Raw genomic sequence first — 26,290 nt, forward strand, 5'->3', positions numbered from 1 at the left:
TTGGGAAATCTTTTTGTATCCAAATCTGGCTTTAAACTTCTCCAGAACAGTATCTCTGCCTGGTGTGTTCCTTGGTCTTCATGATGCTCTCACTTTAAACAGAACCCTGAGACTATCACAGAGCAGGTGCATTTATACAGAGACTTGATTACACACAGGTGGATTCTATTTATCATCATCAGTCAACATTGGATCATTTAGAGATCCTCACTGAACTTCTGGAGTAAGTTTGCTGCAGTGAAAGCAAAGGGGCGAAATAATATTTCACGCCCCACTTTTCAGTTTTTTACTCGTTAAAAAAGTATAAAATACCCAATAAATTTTGTTCTACTTCACGACTGTGTCCCAATTGTTGTTAATTCTTGACAAAAAAAGGAAAATTTTATATCTTTATGTTTGAAGCCTGAAATGTGGCAAAAGGTTGAAAAATTCAAGGGGACCGAATACTTTCATAAAGCACTGTATATATACACACACATACACACATTATATATATATGTGTGTGTGTGTGCGTGTTTAATTTATTTCTTAAATATCTTAAACCAATTGTGCAAAATGAAATTTTAATTGCTGCAGAAACCTGGGTTAGGTAATCAAATTTGGGCTTATTTATAACCTTTTGTTTGTATATTTACACATATACTGTACAAATGTCTAAAAAAATATTTTTCACCTTCATCCGAGAACATTTTAGTAGAGGAAGTGAGAATGTGATAAGTTTTCTCAGGTATAGGGTGAAAACCGGTTCCAAACCAGTGACACTGATCAAAAGTGTTCGATTAAAAACTGTTATGTATTACTTCTTTTTTTTCTTGCGGCTTGTCCCATTCCATCCAAGCCTACCTCGTGCATCCTCCTCTCTAACACCCACTGTCCTCATGTCCTCCTTCACAACATCCATCAACCTTTTCTTTGGTCTTCCTCTCACTCTTTTGCCTGGCAGCTCCATCCTCAGCACCCTTCTATTCAACAATCTCACTCTCTCGCCTCTGAACATGTCCAAACCATCGAAGTCTACTCTCTCTCACCTTGTCTCCAAAACATGCAACTTTGGCTGTCCATCTAATGAGCTCAATTTCTAATCCTGGTCACACCAAGCGAGAACCTAAGCATCTTCATTTCTGCTACCTCAAGTTCTGCTTCCTGTTGTTTCTTCATGGCCAACGTCTCTAATCCGTACATCATGGCCGGCCTCACCACTGGCGGATACTCTTCTGTCACATAGAACACCAGACTGCCAACTGTTCCATCCTGCTTGGACCCATTTCTTCGCTTCCTTACCACACTTTCCATTGCTCTGTATTGTTGACACCAAGTATTTAAAGTCATCCACCTTCGCTATCTCTTCTCCCTGGAGCTTCACTCTTCCTCCTCTGCCCCTCTCATTCATGCAGATATATTTTGTTTTACTACTACTAATATTCATTCCTCTACTTTCCAGTGCATACCTCCATCTTTCTAACTGTTCCTCCGCCAGTTCTCTGCTTTCAGTGCACATCATAATATCATCTCCAATCCAGTCTAACCTCGTCTGTCAGCCTATCCATTACTACCAGAAACAGGAAGGGGCTCAGCGCGGAACCCTGATGCAGTCCCACCTCCACTGTAAATTCTTCTGACACACCTGATACCCTCATACATGTCCTGTACTATTCTAACATATTTCTCCGCCACACCAGACTTGTGCATGTAGTACCACAGTTCCCGTCTTGGTACTCTATCATAGGGTTTCTCTAGGTCTACAAAGATACAATGTAGCTCCTTCTGACATTCTCTGTACTTTTCCATGAGCATCCTCAAGGCAAATAGTGCATTTGTGGTACTCTTTCTACGCATGAAACCATACTGTTGCTCATAGATACTTACGTCACTTACCTCCACTACTCTTTCCTATATCGTCATTGTGTGGCTCATCATCTTGATTCCTCTGTCGTTTCCACAGTTCTGAACATCGCCTTTTTTCTTAAAAATGGGGACTAGCACGCTTTTACTCCATTCTTCTGGCATCTTCTCTCCTGCTAATATTTTATTGAATAAGTTGGTCAAAAACTCCACAGCCACCTCACCAAATTGCTTCCATACCTCCACTGGCATGTCATCGGGACCAACTGTCTTTCCATTTTTCATTATGTTCGGTGCCTTTCTAACTTCTCCCTTACTAATCAAAGCCACTTCCTGGTCATTTATCCTTGCCTCTTCTACTCTACCTTCTCTCCCATTTTCTTCATTCATTAACTTCTCAAAGTACTCTTTCTATCTACTTAGTACACTACTGGCACCAGTCAACATATTTCCATCACTATCCTTATTCACCTTTACTTGCTACACATCCTTCCCATCTCTATCCCTCTGTCTGGCCAACTTGTAGAGCTCTTTTCTCCTACTTTCGTATAAAACATGGAGTGCATGTTATCATATGCCTCTTGTTTAGCCTTTCCCACCTCTACCTTTGCCCTACAACGCATCTCAATATATTCCCATCACCTCTACTTAGTCCCCTCTGTGTCCCACGTCTCCTTCTCCCGTTTCCAACTAGAATACACCCCAATACCTAGGCAGTAGTATTCCAGTATTCTGGGAGCTCTTCCTGTCCATCTAGAGCCTGTCTCACCTATCTCCGGAAGGCCATACAACATTCTTCCTTTCTCAATTTCCACCATCTGATTCTCTGCTCTACCTTTGTGTTCATAGATTTCCTACCCACTACCAGAGTCATCCTACACACCACCATCCTATGTTGTCGAGCTACACTCTCCCCCACCACAACCTTCCAGTCGGTAACCTCCTTCAGATTACACCGTCTGCACAAAATATAATCCACCTGCGTGCTTCTACCTCCGCTCGTGTAGGTCACTCTATGTTCCATTCTTCTTGACCACTGCCAATTCCATCCTTTATGCGAAGTCCACCACCATCTGCCCCACAAAGTTCCTTTGCTGAATGCCGTACTTACCAATCACTTCTTCATCGCCTCTGTTTTGTTATGTAATACATGTATTTAAAAAAGGTAAACCATTGCATATTGTATATTTAATTAAAACAAATACTGTTTCAGGTTCAGAACGTAATTACAAAGGCTGTCAATTGCGCTACTTTTGCTGTAAAATAACTGTGATAAAATGAAGCCAATCATGACTTTTAGCCAACAAACCAAATAAACACTTCTCGATATGAGTGAGTGGGAATTGAGATGATGCAGTGGCTAGATTGCTGGTCACTTTTACAAGTTTTGCTGTTACTCGGTGTCAAACGTGTTCCATGTGTCTATTTCTCAGTCATCTGTTCTGTAATACCCAAACTAAGAAACAGTAGAGTGAAACTTACTCCCCACAACTCCCTGTCTCTCTCACACAAGGCCACACACACAGGAACACACACACACATGCACACACACGCGCACGAACCCGCACACACACCATCTGGAGGACCCTTGACCTAACACACATGCACACACACATTCTCAAGAGAAAGCTTCATTACACAGGGATTACTAAAAGAAATGTTTTAATCAAGTTGTGCAGACAGCTGCAAATCGCAAGGCGAGAAAATGGCAATGACGTGGTTCATCGGACATTAAAGGAAAACATATCAAGAAGCCTGTGTATGCAAATAGTGTGTATAACAGTATATGTGGCTTCCTGCAATTGTCTAACATGTCCAACTCTGGAGGAAATCGGTCATTATTAGGCTATGAAAATAATTATTCGTTTTATTTTAAAATTGTACTCACAGAGGTTGTAAATCATGTCACGGTGAAATGACAAATAGAACAAAGTAGTTTATTCAGTGTTATTCCAGCCCAGAAGACAGAAAATAATAATGGAGACTATAAAGTTGCAAAAATGTTACAGACTTGTTCATGGGAAGAAGTGGAGCAGCACCACGGTTTAAGGAGTTGTGGGGAGAAGAGGAAAGTGGAATGCACACCACAGTGATAATCCATTTAGAGTTGATAATCCATCTATCACTCCACATTTCACAATGCAGTCCTATGGGGGCACAAACCAGTGCAATCTGTCGGCCGGTCCCAAGCCCGGATAAATGCAGAGGGTTGCGTCAGGAAGGGCATCCGGCGTAAAAACTGTGCCAAAAAAATATGAGCGTTCATCTAAAGAATCCCATACCGGATCGGTCGTGGCCTGGGTTAACAACGCCCGCCCCCGGCACTGCTAACCTGCAGGACGTCGGTGGAAATTAAGCGACTGTGGGTCGAAGAAAAAGAAGAGGAGGAAACCCCATCCATCGTCAGAAGAAAAAGAGGAATGAACAGAGCCTACAACTGAGCGTAGGGACTTTGAATGTTGGGACTATGACAGGAAAAGCTCAGGAGTTGGTTGACATGATGATTAGGAGAAAGGTTGATATTCTGTGCATCCAAGAGAGCAGGTGGAAAGGTAGTAAGGCTAGAAGTTTAGGAGCAGGGTTTAAATTATTCTACCACGGAGTAGATGGGAAGAGAAATGGAGTAGGGGTTATTTTAAAGGAAGAGGTGGCGAAGAATGTCTTGGATGTGAAAAAAGTATCAGATCGAGTGATGAGACTAAAATTTGAAATTGAGGGTGTTATGTATAATGTGGTTAGCGGCTATGCCTCACAGGGAGGATGTGACCTAGAGTTGAAAGAGAAATTCTGGAAGGAACTAGATGAAGTAGTTCTCAGCATCCCAGACAGCGAGAGAGTTGTGATTGGTGCAGATTGTAATGGACATATTGGTAAAGGAAACAGGGACGATGAAGAAGTGATGGGTAAGTACGGCATCCAGGAAAGGAACTTTGAGGGACAGATGGTGGTGGACTTTGCAAAAAAGATGGAGATGGCTGTAGTGAAACTTATTTCCAGAAGAGGGAGGAACATATAGTGACCTACAAGAGTGGAGGTAGAAGCATGCAGCTGGATTATATTTTGTGCAGCCGATGTAATCTGAAGGAGGTTACTGACTGTAAAGTAGTGGTAGAGGAGAGTGTAGCTCGACAGCATAGGATGGTAGTGTGTAGGATGACTCTGGTGGTGGGTAGGAAGATTAAGAAGACAAAGGCAGAACAGAGAACCATGTGGTGGAAGCTGAGAAAGAAAGAATGTTGTGCGGCCTTTCGGAAAGAGGTAAAACAGGCTCTCGATGGACAGCAGAAGCTCCCGGAAGACTGGACAGCCACGGTAATCAGAGAGACAGGCAGGAGAGTACTTGGTGTGTCTTTTGGTAGGAAAGCGGAGAAGGAGACTTGGTGGTGGAACCCCAAAATACAGGGCGTCATACAAGGAAAGAGATTAGCGAAGAAGAAGTGGGATACTGAGAGGACTGAGGAGAGGCGAAAGGAATACATCGAGATGCGACGTAGGGCAAAGGTAGAGGTGGCAAAGGCTAAACAAGAGGCATATGAAGACATGTACACCAGGTTGGAAACGAAAGAAGGACAAAATGATCTCTACAGGTTGGCCAGACAGGGGGATAGAGATGGGAAGGATGTGCAGCAGGTAAGGGTGATTAAGGATAGAGATGGAAATGTGTTGACTGGTGCCAGTAGTGTGCTAAATAGATGGAATGAATACTTTGAGAAGTTGATGAATGAAGAAAATGAGAGAGAAGGAAGAGTTGAAGAGGCAAGTGTGAAGGACCAGGAAGTGGCAATGATTACTAAGGGGGAAGTCAGAAACGCACTACAAAGGATGAAAAATGGAAGGGCAGTTGGTCCTGATGACATACCGGTAGAGGTCTGGAAGCAATTTGGAGAGATGGCTGTGGAGTTTTTGACCAACTTATTCAACAGAATACTAGCGGGCGAAAAGATGCCTGAAGAATGGAGGAAAAGTGTTCTAGTTCCCATTTTTAAGAACAAAGGGGATGTTCAGAGCTGTGGGAACCCTAGAGGAATAAAGCTGATGAGCCACACAATGACGTTATGGGAAAGAGTAGTGGAGGCTAGACTCAGGACAGAAGGAAGTATCTGCGAGCAACAGTATGGTTTCATGCCTAGAAAGAGTACCACAGATTATTTTCCTTGAGGATGCTAGTGGAAAAGTACAGAGAAGGTCAGAAGGAGCTACATTGTGTCTTTGTGGATCTAGAGAAACCCTATGACAGAGTACCAAGAGAGGAACTGTGGTACTGCATGCGTAAGTCTGGTGTGGCAGAGAATTATTTTAAAATAGTATAGGACATGTATGATGGCAGCAGAACAATGGTGAGGTGTGCCTTAGGTGTGACAGAGGAATTTAAGGTGGAGGTGGGACTGCATCAGGGATCAGCTCTGAGCCCCTTCCCGTTTGCAGTGGTAATGGATGGGCTGACAGATGAGGTTAGACTGGAATCCCCTTGGACCATGATGTTCGCAGATGATATTGTGATATGCAGTGAAAGCAGGGAGCATGCAGAAGAAATATTAGAAAGATGGAGACATGCACTGGAAAGGAGAGGAATGAAGATTAGCCGAAGTAAAACAGAATATTTGTGCGTGAATGAGAAAAGTGGAGGGGAAAGAGTGAGGCTACAGGGAGAAGAGATAGCGAGGGTGGACGACTTCAAATATTTAGGGTCAACAATACAGAGCAATGGTGAGTGTGGTAAGGAAGTGAAGAAACGGGTCCAAGCAGGTTGGAACAGCTGGCGAAAGTTGTCTGGTGTATTATGTGACAGAAGAGTCTCTGCTACGATGAAGGGCAAAGTTTACAAAACAGTGGTGAGGCCGGCCATGATGTACGAATTAGAGACGGTGGCACTGAAGAAACAACAGGAAGCAGAACTGGAGGTGACAGAAATGAAGATGTTGAGGTTCTCGCTCGGAGTGACCAGGTTGGATAGGATTAGAAATGAGCTCATTAGAGGGACAGCCAAAGTTGGATGTTTTGGAGACAAGATTCGAGAGAGCAGACTTCGGTGGTTTGGACATGTTCAGAGGCGAGAGAGTGAGTATATTGGTAGAAGGATGCTGAGGATGGAGCTCCCAGGCAAAAGAGCGAGAGGAAGACCAAAGAGGTTTATAGATGTGGTGAGGGAAGACATGAGGGCAGTTGGGGTTAGAGAGGAAGATGCAGGAGATAGGCTAAGATGGCAAAAGATGACACGCTGTGGCAACCCCTACCGGGACAAGCCGAAAGGAAAAGAAGAAGAAGAAGATTACACATTTCCCACTTTTTTCTCTCCTTCAAGCTTCAGTTCTTCAGTTGAGGGTTCAGGCATTAATGACGTTTTACTCAACTGAAAACATAAACACCTGTTTTTTCTTGTATCATATCATTTGCAGTCTTAACAAAAACATCTTACTGTGGTAGTGAATATTAATACAACTTAAAAAGGAAAAACACTGCCTTTTAAATATCTGTTCATCTCAATAGGTTTACTTTAGTACTGTATAGTGATGTGAGTCAGAACAAGGACTTAGAATTATCTCATTGCCTTGTTACAGCGTTTAACATACCGAATATAAAACTGCACACCAGATGTGAAAAACCAAATACACTACAAAATGGGACAAAATAATTGAGCCATGGCCCATGTATTGCCTGATGTTTTACCTTGACGTTTACAATGCATAGCAGTCCTTTGTGTTGGAGCCTGTGGCGTTGGTCAATATTACATCAAATGCTATTGTATGCTAAACACCTGTTAAAACAAAGTGCCAATTTATTGGACCTTAATCATGGGCAAATAAACTATCTATTCATTAATTTTCTCTACAGCATATCTTGTTAAGTTGCTGGGAGCTAAATTCTATTTTGGCAAACTCCGAGGGAAAGGCAAACTACACCCGACCCTGCCAGCCAGTCAGTTACAAGGCAGAAAACTTATAGAGAGGGACAACCAATACACATTAATACTGTCGCTGAGTGGGAACAGAACCAACGCTGCCTAAACCAAAGAAAGGTGAATATATGCACCACTACATCAACTGTGACTGCGTAATATTATTTTTCTAAAATAGTGACAAGAATGGAAAAAAAATGTAGAATCTTGGTATTGCCTTGTTGTACTATAGAGCTCATGCACGTGACGTCACCATTTTCACTGCGCCATATTGCCAGTCAAAAAGAGCTGTTCAACAGTGTGGGGGACATTGAACCGGAACAGAATATTCACAATGCCCTTGACTTGTTGTGCTGTTGGTTGTTACAACAGACAAGACAGATATTCAAGGACGTCATTCTATAGAATACCAGCTGAAAAGACCAGAAAAGATTGATGGATTTCAGCCATTAAACGTGATGGATGGTTCCTAACTAAATACACACAACTGTGTAGCAATCACTTCATTTCAGCCAGGAATTATTCTTCTCAAATTCCCAAGAAGTATTTATAATGCCAAGTTGGCCCATTTGAGAATAATGCGTTTAAAAAAAAAAATGAAATGGAGTCGTCTCCAACGTACACGAAAGTGTGTTGCGGCAATACGTTAAACTTCAGTAAACCTCTCACTGACAGACTTTTTTTTTTTTTTTAAATATGCATTGTTCTGAAATGAGTCCAATTTAAGAAAGAAAATAAACCGTCGGTCACACAGAGGTTTACGTGTTAACGTGGCCGCAACATGCTTCCGTCTACGGGGGCTGAAGCCTATCCCAGCAGTTTATTTCCTTTTTTTTAAATACGCATTACACTCATTTGAAAAAAATGCACATTAAAGAAAAAAAAATGTCTGTCACGGAGCAGTTTACCAAAGTTTAACGTGTGGCCGCAACAAGCTTTGTGTACGGAGGAGCCGACTCAGTCTTATTTTTTTTTTTAATGCATTGTTCTCAAATGAGCCAACTTGCCATTATAAATACTTCTTGGGAAACGCTACGGAGGAGCCAACTCGCTTGTCCTCTTTTTTTTCCCTCAATTATAGTTAATGAAAGCGAGTTTGTCTAAAACCCTGGGTCGTTTATTTAAATATTGGTATTTGTATTCAATACTAGCTGAAAAGATGGAAGAATTTTGGAAAAGGTTAATGTGTAGCCGAACACATTTCCGTGTGTCTCCCCGTTAAGAACAGATACAGCAACCAAGTATTTGTATGCGTCTGGACTTTTCTACGCTTTCAAACTCTTCTGTGTAAATCTCGACAACTTACTTACCAGATACATGTGTAGCTCTAGTTGTCCAAGACAAGCGGAAGTGGGTAAACAGTCCAATTTCTTATAGATGAAAACATCGACTTCAGCATTAAAGCGTCCTCTATGCCAAGTGTCTCTCATTCTTCCATGTACCTTTGTTTATTATCACCTTCTAAATGTTTAACGGTATCGGGCAAAACTCTGGGCATCGTGCTATAAGACACATTATAGCGTCGTCTCCAACCGACTTAGCATTGAACCATGCTTTGCTTGCCCGGCAGTATGGCCAGTCACGTGACTTCGGTGACGAAGGTACACAAGCTCTATAGGAGTTATTCCTTAGAGGTACAATATGGCTTCAGAAAAAGCTTAACAAAGCCACAACATTTGATTCCAAAGGAAGGTCATTGTTTGATCATTAGACATGAAATAAACTTTAAGACTACTTGACATGAGAAATTCCAGTAAATATGAACAACCAACCAATTACATTGTAACAATCAGATAAAGTATCCGTGTATATATCTGTATGCCATGTCTATCAACCAACCATCTTCAGTTGGGTTGTGAAATACTGAAAGTGAAGTTGAGGTACATATTGTTTGATGGCAGTGACATCATTCCGCAATACTATACAAGCATAAACTGATTTCGCCACACATTTGATGTGCTTCTGCTCTTACTAATGAATTACCCCTTAGGGACAATAGAGTCTTCCAAAACCAATTTGCCTGTTTCTAATACAAATGTATTGTGCTTTCTTTATGATCATTCCCATTTGCAGTATGGTTGCTTACCATGACTTAACTTACTGCGACATAATGTCCCTCCACTCTTAGTTGTGCTTGGAGACAGAGCAGAAGCTGCTTGCCTTTACTAACTATGAACAGAAGTAATGGGGCATTACAATCACACCACAAGGCTCATGCCTCAGATACCTCAAGCAGCCTTCATAAATTACAACATGAGCTAATCTACAGTCTCGACTAGTGGTCCAGACAGAGTAATGGACTTTTCAACGTCACATAAAACAATACCTCAAGTTGTTTTTTTTTTTTTTTAAAAAAAAGAATAAACATTTGACAATATACTAGCATTATATCACGTGAGATACCAAGGGAAATAAAACATTCAGTATTCGTTCAGAAACATACATGGGGCAAATTAGGTATTTGTGGTTATATAACATGCACCTGTAATGCCACATGGTCTAAGAAATTATCCCCTCTGAAATAGCTAAGCGAGAAACAGAGGCCATTAAAAGTGCCACATAAAAGCTGACATGGGTATGAATTATAGTCTGTAAAAGTGACCAGCCACGCTAAGCAGGTGTGGGTTTTTTGGTTGGTTGGCAAGCCCCAGTCTTGGCCTGCCTCCATATGCTGATGCTTTCAGGTGGCCCTGCATATTGCATGGCATGAGTGTGAGGGGCGGCAGTTATTGGGTAGCTCAATACAGGTGGCACATCTAACATCCCTTCCAAGTGCCATATCCCTCAATTATCCTACTTTTTATAGCACTGATCTTTTTTAGGATGAAGGGCTTCACAGTCAAAACAGTTGAAATTGAGCACAGGTAAAGTTGGAAGCATGGGACATTGCAATCGTGGAGAAGTGCGGGTCAATGTAAGTGTGAAAGGATCCACACAACAAATCAGTTCATGATCACAGAGGACTACATGTGTGCCCCTTTAAATACATCAAATTGAGTTTTTCAAGTGTTGATAATCCTAAGGATATAAAGTGGGTATGGAAAGTATTCAGACCCCTTTAAATTTTTCACTCTTATTTTCTGGCCATTTGCTGGAATAATTTATTGAAAGTTCTTTTTTTTCCCTCATTCGTGTACACACTGCACGGCATATTGACAGTAAAAAAAACTGAATTGCTGACATTTTTACAGTTTATTAAAAAAGAAAAACTGAAATACCACAAAGCCATAAGTATTCAGACACTGTCAGCATTTAGTAGAAACACCCTTTTGAGTTAATACACCAATGAGTCTTTGGAATGATCCAACACGTTTTTCCCACCTGGATTTTGGGATTCTTTGCCATTGCTCCTTGCAGATCCACTATAGTTCTGTCAGGTTGGATGGTGAATTTCAGTGGATAGCCATCAGTCACCGTGAGTCAGGGCTCTTGGTACTGCATTCAAGAACAGTCACAGAGCTGTTTCTGAAGCCACATCATTTTTTTTTTAATTTTAGGTACAGTATGTTCTTAAGGTCATTATCTTGGAAGTTGATCATTTGGCCCAGTCTGAGGTTCTGATCACTATGGAGGTTTTTGTCCAGGATATCTCTGTATTTTGCCCCATTCATCATTCCTTCGATTGCAACCAGTCATCCTGTCCCTGCAACTGAAAATCACCCCGCACCATGATGCTGCCACAACCATGCTTCACTATTCGGAATGTTTTGAAGAGGTGATGAGGAGTGACAGTTTTTCTCCACAAATACCACTTAGAATAGGGGTGCCCAGACTTTTTTACCCCAATATCTACTTTTCAGCCAGCCTCGCGCAATTGACCGGTGGGTGGGGGGTTCGGGAGAGGAATGTCTTTTTTTTTTTAGAATGACCCATAACGAAATATAATGGCCAAGTCATAAAGAGCTACCCACTACAAAAATGCAAAACATATTTATTTTTAGGTATTTTCAGGATTCTTATGTAAATGTAAGTTTGTGTACCTTGGATATCCGCATGAGCCAATATTCCACAACACAACATAATTAACTATAAACATTTTTTGTAACTATCTGAGTTCAAGTTGATGATCACTGAACACCATATGGATGAAAATGCACACCTGGGCTGTGTCACTTACATCTGTGGATTTGTCCGACTGCAGTGAGAAACAAACAAAATCTAACCCTAACCCTTTCCTTCCGCATATCAGCCATGGCTTCACAGCGCCGTGTAACTGTACACCTTTACAGCTGAAGTGATTTTATTGAAGATAATATTTCTGCCTTATTTTTAAAAGATTTGAGCAATGAGTCAGTTATGCCCCTTTCACCATCTCTCCATCTTTGAAGGACTTCTTGTTATGAACAATGATGTGACGAACCCGTAATGATGCTTCAATGGCAACTTTCACTGTTGAACTACATTGTGTGTAATGTGCGGCCAATTACGATTTTAGTACGTTCACTTTTCTCATTCTCAGCTTGCTTTTCGGCGGAATGTCAGCGTCGTATTTTCAATAAACAGTTTGAAAATGCCGCTACACATTTCACTCCACTGGCAGATGAGGCAAACACACTTAAAAAATGACAGTGAAAAATAAGTCCGCCTCCCATTCTGTATGAAAGTTATGTGTTTTTGTTTTCTTCTTTACGCCAGCATCCACTCATGTTTGATGAAATTTCTTAAGCGAGGGCTTAAAATGGGGGGAAACTCACTGACTAGCGTGTATACCTGTACTAACTGTTGTTTGCACATGCACGGTGAGCTAAAGGTCAGAAACATACAGCCGCCTTTTTATTTTCGGCACACCGTTGCGATTTACCCAAACTGCCTCACAATCGACTGGTTGATCATGATCGACGCATTGAACAACCCTGGCTTAGAATAAGGACCAAAAAGTTCTATCTTGGGCTCATTAGAGACCAGAGAATCTTATTTCTCACCATCTTGGAGTCCTTTCATGTGTGTTTTTCTTTCTTTTTTTTTTTTTTACAAACTCCATGCGGGCTTTCATGTGTCACGCAGGAAAGGCTTCCGTCAGGCCACTCTGCCATAAAGCCCCAGCTGGTGGAGGGGTGCAGTGGTGGTTGACTAAAACTTTTTCCCTTCTACCGACTGCATTTTTGGAGCTCAGCCACAATGGTCTTTGTTTTCTTCTTTACCTCTTTCACCAAAGCTCTTCTCCCCAGTTTCTCAGTTTGGCCAGATGCTCACCTCAAGGAAAGGTTCACATCTTCCATTTCAGGATTATGGTCATGGTGCTCTTACAAACCTTAAGTGCAGCAGTTTTTTTTTTTTTTTTTTTTTTTTTTTTTTTTTGGAACCTTGGCCAGATCTGTGCCTTGTCAAAATTCTGTCCCAAAGCACGTCAGGCAGTTCCTTTGACCTCATGATTCTCATTTGCTCTGACATGCAAAGTGAGCTGTCTTATATAGAGGTGTGGCTTTCATAATTAAATCCAGTTAATATAATCAAACAAAGCTGGAGTCCAATGAAGGTGTAGAACTATCTTAAGCATGATCAGAAGAAATGAACAGCACCCGAATACTTGGCTGTGTGATCTGCTTTTAATATTTAATAAATTTGCAAAAATTTCAACAAATCGTTTTTTCTGTCAATATGGGTTGCCATATGTACATTAAAGAGAAAAAAAATAATTTAAATTATTTTATGAAATGGTTGCAATATAAGAAAGCGGGTCTGAATACTTTCCATACACACTCTAAACAAGCAAACAACTAAATAAGTACATTGCTGTACTTCGATTAAAGAAAGTTCACAATTATTACAGAAATAGTTTGCAAATGACAAGACTAGAGTTTGTAAAAATGCATATTCACATTTTAAAACATTTCTGGGAAAATTACCTTTGGAAAGAATGATAAATGAAAACTGTGAAATATGGAGAAATTATATTCTGGAGTTTTTGCTATGTACGCCACAAATAGTCTTGAATTTGTGGGTACATTGAACTCAAGACTATCAACGCCAAAGTGCTGGGTCGTCTCAGAGAGCTTGGTTTGAACTGCAGGCCACATTTCCAGATGTCCAGGATGATTTCCTCCATTATTGTGGTGTTTAGTGTTTTTGGTGGTCGTTTACCAAACACTTTTGACAGTTTTTCAACCTCATCTCTATTGGCAGACTCCTCTCATTGTGAGATGAGTCCAACCACAGTGGTATCATCAGAAAACTTAATGACGGAATTGCTGGGATGGGTTAGTGTGCAGTCATGTGTGTACAGAAAGTACAGAAAAGGACCCAGTACATAACCTTGAGGGGAGCCAGTGCTGAAGGTGATGGAGGAAGAGAAGTAGGGGTTAAGTGTGACAGACTATGGAAAGTTTTGAGAATGTCCTTAATCCAGCAGTACATAGAAGGGGGCAGTCCAAGGAGGGACAGTCTGTCAAACAAAATACCTGGGATGATGGTATTAAATCTTGGGATAGTTTATGAATAGCATCCTCACATTTTTCATTTAAAAACCACTCATCTTGTTCTCAGTGAACCCACATTGCAAAAAACTATGTAATGTTCATCTCTGCTCATTAACTCTGTCAGAAAATTGGACAGTAGTAGATTCACTATTAAAAAACTGCTAATGCTATCTGCTAATTATTAGCAGACATATTACACATTGTTCCACTATGTGTTTACGTTTTTAAAATTTAGATATTTAATGAGGTTGTAACAATTTAAATTTACAATAGTGAGGAAAATGCATCTTGGTTAAGGTGTCCAATCTTTAGTCGATCAGTAAGGTTAAAGCCAAAAAAATATATGATTTTAAAAAAACACAAAAAAAAAGATGTCACGTGTTTTTTCTCAAATCTCCAAATTCCTCTAAAATGTACAATGTCAGTCTGCAATCGCTAACCGGCAGTTATCTGAGAAACATTTCGGGTCATTAGAAGAGATCCAAAGTCTGACAATCCCATTCAGTTATGGCCACGGTTGGCACACAAATTATGTCAGCGTGATCTTCTTTCCCTACTGAAAATCCCAGGCTGCCTACTCTGCGAGTCAAGAGTCTGGTGGTGAGACCAAAACAAACAAACTAAGGACTCAAGAAAAGATCAGGAGCTGGATTTTAAAGATGCCCAGTGTTCACCCAGGCCCAAAAAAAAGATGTGGTTTAAGTATGCCAAATGTGTGTACTTGCTTGTCTGTTCAAGTGAAGGATTGAACAGATCTCACTAAACCACATGCTTGCTCTCTCAAATTCTACAATACTATTCATAATCACAATTGTTTCTAATGGAAAGACCAGAAGGAAACATCTGATATTTCCAAAATTGTAATCTAATCCAAAAAATTATTACCATGTAACAGATTAGCATAGACATAAAAAATAACTTGCTAATTTAATTAATTAAAATAAGAAAATAACTGATCAGCATTTCTCTTACTAAATATTTTCAGAGTTGCGACTGAAAAACTTTCACCAGATGTTTGGAACAAGGTGGCACGGGGGTGCAACTGGCTAGAGCGTTGCCTCACAGTTGTCAGGACTGGGGTTCAAATCCCGGCCCCACCTGTGTGGAGTTTGCATGTTTTCCCAGTCCCGTAGTGGTTTTTTTCTGTGCACTCCAGTTTCCTCCCACATCCCAAGAATATGTGTTAATTGGAGACTCTAAAGTTCCCTTAGGTGTGACTGTGAGTGCGACTCTTATCTGTCTCTGTGTGTCCTGCGATTGTCTAACAACCAGTTCAGAGTGATCCCTGCCTCCTATTTGATGACAGCTGGGACAAGCGCCAGCAATCTTGCAACGCTTGTCCTTGTCCTGTCCTATCTTGTCCTGTTCTTCCTTCACAGCATGTAACGCTACAATATCAAGTAACATCCATTGTTTTTCTTTGTTGTAGATATGGAATGGAATCTTTTAGTTTTCTCATTCTGTTTACAGTTGGTGCTTTGTCTTTGAATTTTTTGTCTCTCTCACCACTCTCGACATTCTGTTCTGTTTGACTAAATGACTGATTTTCAATAAAAATTAAATTAAATCCCAGAAATCCTAGAGGAAGCTAAAAACAAAAAAAAAACTCCACTGTGACACGGTTCCGGGAAAAGGAGATACAGAATCTCCATTTTGCTTTATCAAACACTTGAACAGGGCACAAAAATAAGGAAGAATGAATTGGGAAATGTACATTCTTGACAAAAATCTGTTGCAGGGATGATGAAAATGAAACAAAGGTTGACATTTCAGCAGGATAATGATCCAAAACATTGTGCCAGGGAAACTCACTAGTGGTTTCAAAGGAAAAAAATAAAGCTTGTCGAATGGCCCAGCAAATCAGCGAACTTGAACCCAATCGAAAATCTTTAGAAACACAAGGTCCATAAAAAAAAGTCCACGGAAACCGGTGAATACTCACCAGTATGCAGGCATTTGGATCCTCTTCCCATGAACTGCTGTGCTAAAGGTGGGAATAACAGGGATAAGAGGAAGGAATCCGCCTGTACTCTCTTGGCATGTCAGGCCTGCCTGGAACCCAAAAACCTAGAGAAAGGGATACATATATTAGTAGATGTACTTTAGCTTGTTTGGACAGCACATCTACATTGCTGCCACGATTGTTCTCTCTATCAGGTTTTTTAAAAGAATAATTATATGGCAGAAATCCCTTGTGCTTTACATTGCACTTTTACTCATTCACTAATAGTTTTACACACAGATTAAAAATTATTGTATTTTTCTCTATTGATTTTGAGACCCAACTCCACAGACAAACATTATAAATCCAATCTCTTTACGACATATCCTCACTAGGGTCGGAGGTGTGCTGAAGCATATTAGCTGATTTAGGATGGGAACTGGGGTACACTCAGAACTGGTCCCCAGCCAATCGCAGGGCACTTATAGACAAACAACAATTCTCACATATTGACAATCTAAAGTCCTTAAATAACCCCAAATGCATGTTTTGGAACGAGAGAGGGAATACAAGAACTCCCCTCACCACTACACCCACCCCCCACCCCTGCAAAAATAAACAAATAAATAAACACACACACATGCAGGCATACATTTAAACCCCACACAGGAAGGTTGTGGGTTCTGTGGGTTCTCGCGTGTCTTCCCGGGCCTGTGGCAAGCAGAATGCAAGTAACATTTAATTTGAATATCTTGGGATGGATATTGTTTAAAACTGATTTCAAACTCATTGCCGACTTGGAGATGCAAGTTGAAAATTGGCACACTAAAAAAGGAATCTGGTGTTTTCAGTTTTAGTCATATTGTGTCAGATATCCTATCCTCAACAATGTCATCCAAACTTCCAACATCCTCCACACAGTATTCTTTGAGAGATCTTATAACCTATGTCTCAATAATTTACACTGCCATACACATTATGCTGTTGGGACCAACAAACCACAATGGAAAAAAAAATCTGTATAATGTATAAGGGGAAGTTATTGACTAAGTTCACATTCAGAAATTAATCAGGTAACTGATGTGGTTCATTCTCTCCAGTTTTTCAAAATTCCCTCTCATTGTGGAGTCGCAGTTTATATATATATAATCTGATGTTTAGCCAAAGTATGTCTAACTCCACAATGCTAGGGGCGCGTTTTTGCTTGTTTAATGTTTTGGGTTCAACATAGAAGAGCAGCTTGTTGCTACGTACTCACTGACACAAGCCAAGTGGCATACTGTTGTTGGAATTTTTGTAAGAGATCTCCCATGACTCTTGTGGTTATTTTGGCACTCGTAAATTTTAATCAAATCCAAACAGAATCACCAAATGCTTTTGGGTGTGTTAACTTATGACATTAGTATGAAGGTTCTCTCATTATTGTGATGTTAAACGAAAGTCAAGAAAGGTATGATGAGTGAAGGAAATAAATCTGATGGCTTAGAGTATTTGAAAACAATAGCTCCGCTGTACAGGCCATCATTTAAAATGGATGCTTCAACAACAATGTTTATGATAATGTCTACATTTTTGCTTATTGGTATTCTGGCTCGTATGGTCAATCAATGAAAATGTAAATGTGAGAAGAATTTGGTGTCTACTCAAACAGTCTGTGTTAATTCAGTTTTTAAAATTCAAACACAGTCAATGGAGTTTATTTTTTTTTAAAGTCTCATTTCTACATCAGTACTTTCCAATGTTGCAATAAGATGCTTTTGGTCTTGTGAGGAGGACATCATATAGCTGTGCAAAACTAAAACAATGAATGATAATCAAATAACGCATTAAAGTTTATTCACCTTGGTTTTTTTTTTTTTGGTTTTGTTTTTAACATTGACTCCAATTTTGGAAATACAGTACTTTGTCAGAAAATGCTTGCTATTCGCTCAAGTCTCCCTTGCAGGCTTATTTTAGTCATTTTCAAGATCAACACAAACACCTAAACTCTGACAACCATTCTCCATAAAACAAACATTACAATAAGTCTATAGTAAGTTGATTTATATTCATTTAAAGTAATTTCCTGAAATGGGTGAGTTGTGGCCACAGTGACCTCCACTAAGTAACAATCCCACTCTCAAATACAGAAGAGGTATTTGACTGCTTGACAGCAGATCGTCAGATGTTCATTGGCCAGTTGGTTAAACTGATCCTCATCGACTGACCAGTTGATTGTTAACCCTTCACTGACCTTGTGATAAGGCCTAACAGCATGACATCCAGCAAACATCCTGCCTTTAAAAAAGTAGTTCCAGGCAATTTGGGGCCAGAGTAGAGTACCTAATATTAACAAAGATATACAGTATGTCTCAGCTTTCCAAATGTTTTGAGTATTACCATTTGCCAAAGCTATTTAAAGCTATAATGGGATTTACAAATATGTGTGTAGAAAACCAAGATCAAATCAGTAACAAAAAGAGAAAAAGAAAAAAAAACGTCATTTTGCAATGGTTTGTTGAACACTTTAAATGAGTCATATTAGGACTACAGATAGATCATCCTAGTAAAATTAATTAAATGATAGTCTACACATTTCTTAAACCATACGCCATTAATCATTATAAGTCCATTTAATGACAATTAATTTGCTGTTATGTGTCTACTGTATGTGTTCATGTGATGTCATAGTAAGCGCGAAAGACATAACTTTCACTTGCTGGCTACTGCTTTAAAGGTAACAGTAAGTGCCATGTCCCATTTCCCAGTGCTTGTATATTAAATTTCTGCCTCTGCATCCAACTATAAGTGTAAGCCGAGTGAAAGTAACATTCAAAATAGTTTCACCAATGGATTCACAGATTGTGCTTGTCAATGTATGACATACATCTGCGTTTGAGATATTTTATTAATTTGTGGAATAAAGATCATGATTCACAGATTGTGACAAAAATGATTGGTAAGGGGGAAGTTAGAAAGGCACTGAACAGAATGACAAATGGAAAGACGGGTGGTCCTGATGACATACCAATGGAGGTATTGAAGCAATTTGGAGAGGTGGCTGTGGAGTTTTTGACCAACTTATTTAATAGAATACTTGCAGGAGAGAAGATGCCAGAAGAATTGAGGAAAAGTGTGCTAGTCCCCATTTTTAAGAACAAAGATGATGTTCAGAGCTATGAAAACTATAGAGGAATAAAGATGAGCCACACAATGAAGCTATGGGAAAGAGCAGTGGAGGCTAGATTCAGGACATAAGTAAGTATCTGCGAGCAACAATATGTTTTCATGCCTAGAAAGAGTACCACTGATGCATTATTTGTCTTGAAAATGGTCGCTGAAAAGTACAGAGAAGGTCAGAAGGAGCTACGTTGTGTCTTTGTAGACCTAGAGAAAGCCTATGACAGAGTACCAAGAGAGGAACTGTGGTACTGCATGCGCAAGTCTGGTATGGCGCTAGGATGAAGGGAAAAGTTTATTAAACAGTGGTGAGGCCGGCCATGATGTACAGATTAGAGACGGTGGCATTGAAGAAACAACAGGAAGCAGAAGTGGAGGTAGCAGAAATGAAGATGCTGAGGTTCTTGCTTGAAGTAAACAGGTTGGATAGGATTAGAAATGAGCTCATTAGAGGGACAGCCAAAGTTGAATGTTTTGGAGACAAGGTTCGAGAGAGCAGACTTCAATGGTTTGGACATGTCCAGAGGCGAGAGAGTGAGTATAGAAGGGTGCTGAGGATGGAGCTGCCAGTCAAAAGAGCGAGAGGAAGACTGAAGAGAAGGTTGATGAATGTTGTGAGGGAAGACATGAAGTCAGTTGGTGTTAGAGAGGAAGATGCACGAGATATGTGTGGCTTAGATGGAAAAACATGACACGCTGTGGCGACCCCTAACGGGACAAGCAGAAAGGAAAAGATTCACAGAGTGTGACACCCTGCGAAGTTGATCACTAAGTGACAACTGGACAGTAATACAAATATCAATTAAAACAAACATGTCATTGAACATATACTTTATGATGAACTAACTAAAGTCTAAAACCGACACAACAACAGGGTAAGGTCATAGTGCAAGCAGCAATAGCGGCTCATAGCATCCCAATGAATGCTGTGAAGGACCAGAGCAAGACTGGTACTCCTCACGAAGCTCACAGCGCTAAGATTTTTATGACCAGGTCAAAGGTCATCAAGGTCACTAAAGGGTCATTTGCACCATTGGAGGGTGGAATTACAAGTGTGGCTATTTAGTTGTTTGACTACAGAGACAAGAGGACAAGGGACTCGAAAAAAAAAAGTGCTCAAGCAACATCTGGTGAACCTTTAATCTTTTGAAATGTAACTTGAAAATAACTGTTTTGTAGTTCGAAAGATCAAAATGTTTCAACTGTAGTGCATTTACCAGTAACTAATTCTTGTATGATTAATAAAGACAGCCGACTTTTACTACTGTGAATTAGTGAAATTTATCAGAACGAATAATACAATTTAAAATTGTCCCATCTACCTTCAGGTAAAATTGTCCATAGCACTGATGTAGGAGGTTGTCAGGAGGCTGGCTGAGAGCACTAACAGTGCTGACCAATTCCAGAGCATACATCGGCACAGAATGCTCAGCATTCACCTTCTCCACCTGGAACTGTACTGATGGTAGGGGGCGGAGTGGCTGAAATGCTGGTATATTGACCAGTCCTGGCGTAGCCTAAGAGATTAAATATATTTGAAAGCACAACATAAAAGTAAGAATGCTATTCATATTTCAAACATTGGTTGTTCATAATTTTTTTCAGTTCACTTTGTGTTAAAGGGGAAGTCCAGTCATTGAAAATAACAATGTATCAGATAGGTCATGTCATTGGTATTGTAATTTTAAAACAAAGATTTTCATCAGATATCATTTAAGGTTGTTTATATCGGCAATTTTGAATGTTCCTGGTCGCTGACATTTTGGTGAGTCACATGACCTATATGCGCGGATGTGATGTGTCATGTGCTCAACCTGAGGCTTGGTTATTTCCTATACAGTTATGGCCAGAGCTGATTTCTCGGATTTATCCTCATCTGATGAAGAAAAAGAAGTATCGGTTGATCAGAAGACGGAGAGATACGTCCATACAGATTTGAACCTGTGGCTGTCAATGTTTTTTATTCGGATGGTTCTTTGGAAGGGAATGACGCAGAGTCTGACTACTCGGAGGCCTACGCGCGGGACATAAGTGCGTAAACGAAGGCTGCCAGAGCTCGCTCACAGCCAGCTGCCAGAGCTCGCCCTCGGGCCGATGACATGACCCATCTGATACATTGTTATTTTCAATGAGTGGACCTCCCCTTTAACCCAGATGGCTATATTTTTGAGTAATAAAGGAGACAGGTTAGTCTTCTAGAGTTTGTCGTCTTTTTAGCATTTTTAATTTATTTAATTATTTTCACAGACTAGATGGCTTCACTGAGTTCAGAGCTTCAACCAGTCATTGCCAGCAAAAGGTATCCAGGGATTATCTTTAATTTCTTTTTATAGTTACTTTTTAGCCCCAGAAATGTTCTTTCTGCAGATTTTTTTCAACCCACTGAATTGAAGCTCAAATTCTACACATCCAACTGCATCTGAATATTATAATTTGGAATTAATTGTGGTCCTGTACGGAAGTACAGAACCAAAAGAGTAAAAATAAATAAAAACACTTCATTCCTGTCCAAATATGTATGGACCCAAGTGTCTAAAATGTAACATGAAAAACAAAGGTCATGTAAATTTTTGCACTCACCTTGCATCCAATGATCACGGGCATGAGCAAATGAAGAAGATTGAATTCAGCCATAGAAACTGTGACTGAAACTTGGAGGAGTGTGATACAAGTGAGTCTGGTGGGAATAAATTCCTCTAATCTTGATATCTCTTCTGGAGTGACTGGACAACAACTCTCCTCAACCATTTCTGCAGACATGATGAAGTCATTACCAGTAATAATTAAAAAAACAATTTTTCTCCTGGTATCATGCTCAAGTACAATAAAGCATATGGTCAAATGTTCAAGTGTGAAAGTTCTGTTTTCATGTATACGTTCATGTACAGTATCTCATAAATGAGAGTACCTCCCTCACATTTAAAAAAAAAATTGATTCTAATTTTTTCATGGGACAAAAATTGAAGAAATTACACTTTGCCACAAAGGAGTCATCTTGTACAACAGTGCAAATTTACTGTTCCGTCAAAATAACTTAGCGCTTAATGTTGAAACAAATGGCAACAAAAGTGAGTACACCACTCAGTGAAATTGCCCAGATTCGGCATGTTCCCTGGCCACCTGATCGATGTACTGTCTCCTGCGTGTTCTAGGTTGTCCCCAGGGGCCTCCTCCCTCTTTGGACATATCCTGAACATCTGATCAGGGAGGTGTGCAACGGGCACCCAAACCAGATTCCCCAAGCCACCTCATCTGGTTCCTCATGATGCAGTGGAACAGCGACTCTGAGCCCCTCCAGGATGACCGAGCTTTTCTCACTCTAAGGTAGAGACATGACACTGCAGAAGCAAGTCATTTTGGCAGATTGTAGCTGCAATCTTGTTTGTACGGTCATGAGCAATGGGAAGTAGGTGAGGGTAAGAATGGAGATTAACTGGGAAATTGAGAGTTTCATCTTCTCTTGCACCTTTGCTTTGCTCCTTCTCCACCACAACAGACTAATAGAGTCCACGTCACAGAAGACGCTGCACTGATCTGGCTATCAATCTCCCTCTCCATTCTTCCCTCACATGAGAACAACACCCAAAAAAACTTTATCTTCACTTTGGGCAGACCTAGAGAGAGCAATCCACCCTATTCTAACTGCAGGGTTTCTCACATATATATTTGTGGCAGCAACCCATAGCCCCAAGTGCAGTTTACTGAAAACTAAACACACAACAAAGATTTATACATACAATACATTTTAATCCAAGAAATTGCAAAATAACATTCATTGGGAACACTCAATATTGGGCTGGCTAGAATTACCATTAAATGACAGGGGGATTTACCTTCAAATAAGGAATATTTATACACACACTCCATGGTAACATATACAAACAATATAACAATATTCAGAAGAAAAAAATATCTTCCTAATGGGTGAAAAACAAGGTGGTTAGTAATGCGATTTGGTCAGGAAACATTTTTGGTAAACATACTTGTCAGGGTACTTTAAATGCAGCATACTTTTTACTTGTACTTGATTATTCATGTGAACAATAAGCAAGACTTTTACTCCACTACAATGATGAAAATGCCAGTTGCAACTTTGATTTATCCATGTTTGCATGTACGCATCTATTATAGACGTCATCTTCAACTTTTGCAAAGGGCACCTGTTGCCTTGTCCAACATAATTACTAATGTCATTTGACTCCAGTTCAATCGGATAACACAAGGCAGTCGCATGACAAAGCATATGTCATTCATGAGTCAATCTGTTTTTTTTTTCGTTTTTTTTTGGGGGGGGTGACAGCTCCACGTGAGTGTGTTTCGTTCATAGTCTCAAAAACCACAACCTTCTCGTGAGCTCTAAAATTGTGACTGCCCAGACTTAGATATTTCAGCCCACTTCTAACTTCGGAAAACACCTTGTGGTAAGTTACAGATGTTTCTACTGTTGTTTTAGGCGTGGATATGGCAACATTAGCCCTAACCTATGGTGTCTCACATGCATACACACACAGAATCACTCTATTAGGCCAGCAAAAAAAGCATCTTCATGAATTCATTTAAGTGACTAAAGCAAACATTGTTTCTGTAGGCCCCCAAAGAATGTGGTCTTGGTCTTTGCACAGTCAAAATTTGACATGGTGTGTGTTGATGCCCATATACTATACTTTACTTTTGCTCAGATTTATTATTATTTTTTTTTTTAAATCAGAAGTTACTCAACTTAATTTTTACTTGAGTTATTTCTTTCAGAGTACATTCTTACTCTCACTCAAGTAAATATTTGGTTCATTACTTTTAACTTTTACTTGAGTCATATTATTTTAAAGTAACAGTACTTTTGAGTGCAATATTTCACAACTCTACCCACCTCTGCTTATTTGCTCTAAATGATGTCAAGCAAATGTGGAGATAGTAAGAAAGATTTTCAGCTACTTTAATGTTCTAATGAGCACAGTGGCCCCTTCAATTATCCATAAATTGATGACAGGCAGGATTATTCCTAAAACACGCTGCCCATCTAAATTGAGTGATCGGGAGAAGAAGGGCCTTATTCAGGGAGGTGACCAAGATGCTGTTTACTTGGTCAGAGTTGTGGCACTCCTCTGTGGAAAGAGGAAATAATATCCCAAAAGACAATCATCTCTGAAGCAATAAACCAATCTTGCCAATGTGGTAATGTGGCCAAACAGAAGTCACAGCAAAAAGCATATGGTAGGCTACCGAGAGGTTGCCCAAAGGGACGTAAAGGACTCTCAATGAGACACAAAACTATGTTGTCTTATGAGACAATGACTGAAATCTTTGTCATGAATGGGAAATGGAAGATGTTTTGATGGAAGCAGGCACCGGTCATCACCTGGACTTATGCTGGGAGCATCATGGTGTTCAAAAGGTTTTCTCTGGGACAAACTGTGAGAGAAATCAAGACTGTAGAAAAAAAAAATCCTGCAATGTACTTGACATCCTAGAAGAAAACTTTCTCCAGAGCACTCTTGATCTCAGATTGTGATGATGATTGATCTTTCAGCAGAGCAACAGCTCTAAGCACAGAGCCAAGTGGGTGAAATATCCTTGACTGACCAAGCCAGAGTCCATACTTGAATCCGATTGAACATCCCTGGAGACATCTAGAAATGACTATGCACTGACACTCCTCAGCCATCTTGATGGAGCTCCAGTGGTGCTGGATAGAAGCGTGAAACCGCACAAAGATGTATGTGCCAATATTTGTCATCATATTCAAATTAATGAATTAATTGCGCACAAAGGTACAACTAATTCATTCAGCAAATGGTGGATATACTTGCATACCTGTGGTAATGTATACACTATATAGAGCGAGAATGATAGAGAGATTGGCTGGTTTGGATGGATGGATGCATGGGACGGACAGACTTTTTTTTAAAACCTTTAACGTCATTATAGGGTGCTGTTTGTAAAAATGTAACAATTGCAAGGAAAAAGTGAAGCGCTTTATATTTTCAGAGTCTACAGTTATAAAACATTTGCTCAAGTCCAACTGTCAACAGGAGATAAAGAAAAAAAACTGCGTATTCGTGTTTACATTTGTGTTTATCTATCATTTAGCGTTCCATGGAGAATGGTGTAGAATACAGTGTAGAAAATAAGTATTTGAACACCCTGCTATATTACAAGTTCTCCCATTTAGAAGTCATGGAGTGGTCTGAAATTTTCATCATAGGTGTTCGCCAAAATCTCACAATACATGGCCACGGTCATCCTCTCCTTCATACAGTGCAGTCACCCTGTCCCATATTCAGAAAAACGCCCCCAAAGCATGATGCTACCACCCTCATGCTTTACAGTAGGGATGCTATTCTTGGGGTGGAACTCATCATTCATCTTCCTCCAAACACGGTTAGTGGAATTATGACCAAAACGTTCTATTTTGGTCTCACCTGACCACACAACTTTCTCCCATGACTCCTCTATCATTCAAATGGTCACTGGCAAACTTAAGACGGGTCTTGACGTGCCGGTTTAAGCAGGGGAACCTTCCGTACCATGCATGATTTCAAACCATGACGTCTTAGTGTATTGCTCCAACAGTGGACATTTTTTCACCAAGCTGCTTGCCAATTCTCCGTAGCCCTTTCCAGCCGTGTGGAGTTGTACAATTTTGTCTCTGGTGTCTTTGGACAGCTCTTTGGTCTTGGCCATGTTATAAGTTTAAGTCTTACTGATTGTATGGGGTGGACAGATGTTTTATGCAGCTAAAAACCAAACACAGGTGCATCTGATTCATGATAATACATGGAGTGGAGGTGGACTTTTAAAGGCAGATTAACAGGTATTTGAGGGTCAAAATTCTAGCAGATAGACAGGTGTTCAAATACTTTGCTGTATCACACAAATAAATCTTTAAAAAAAAAAAAATCATACATTGTGATTTCTGGAGTTTTCTTTTTAGATTATCTCTCCCACAGTGGACATGCACCTATGATGAAAATTTCAGACCCCTCCATGATTTCTAAGTAGGAGAACTTGCAATTTAGCAGGGTGTTCAAATACTTG

The 26,290-nt window shown here is 40.1% G+C and overlaps 1 protein-coding gene across 12 annotated transcripts in view; it reads right to left on the reverse strand.

Moving 5' to 3' along the window:
• LOC133500420 (intermembrane lipid transfer protein VPS13B-like) overlaps window positions 1–26,290 on the reverse strand; it is a 506,059-nt gene that overhangs the window by 397,077 nt on the left and 82,692 nt on the right. For all 12 annotated transcript variants that reach the window (XR_009794884.1, XR_009794885.1, XM_061819054.1 and 9 more), the window contains exons 14-16: window positions 21,836–22,005; window positions 20,578–20,772; window positions 16,097–16,221 (exon numbers count right to left, since the gene is read on the reverse strand). Coding sequence is in view for 10 of the 12 variants with exons in the window: in XM_061819054.1 (XP_061675038.1) it covers window positions 16,097–16,221; window positions 20,578–20,772; window positions 21,836–22,005 (490 nt within the window). In the remaining 2 variants the exon portion in view is untranslated. The remainder of the gene's footprint in view (window positions 1–16,096; window positions 16,222–20,577; window positions 20,773–21,835; window positions 22,006–26,290) is intronic.

Source organism: Syngnathoides biaculeatus, chromosome 5 (genome assembly GCF_019802595.1).
Source record: "Syngnathoides biaculeatus isolate LvHL_M chromosome 5, ASM1980259v1, whole genome shotgun sequence".
In the NCBI taxonomy this organism is placed as follows: domain Eukaryota; kingdom Metazoa; phylum Chordata; class Actinopteri; order Syngnathiformes; family Syngnathidae; genus Syngnathoides; species Syngnathoides biaculeatus.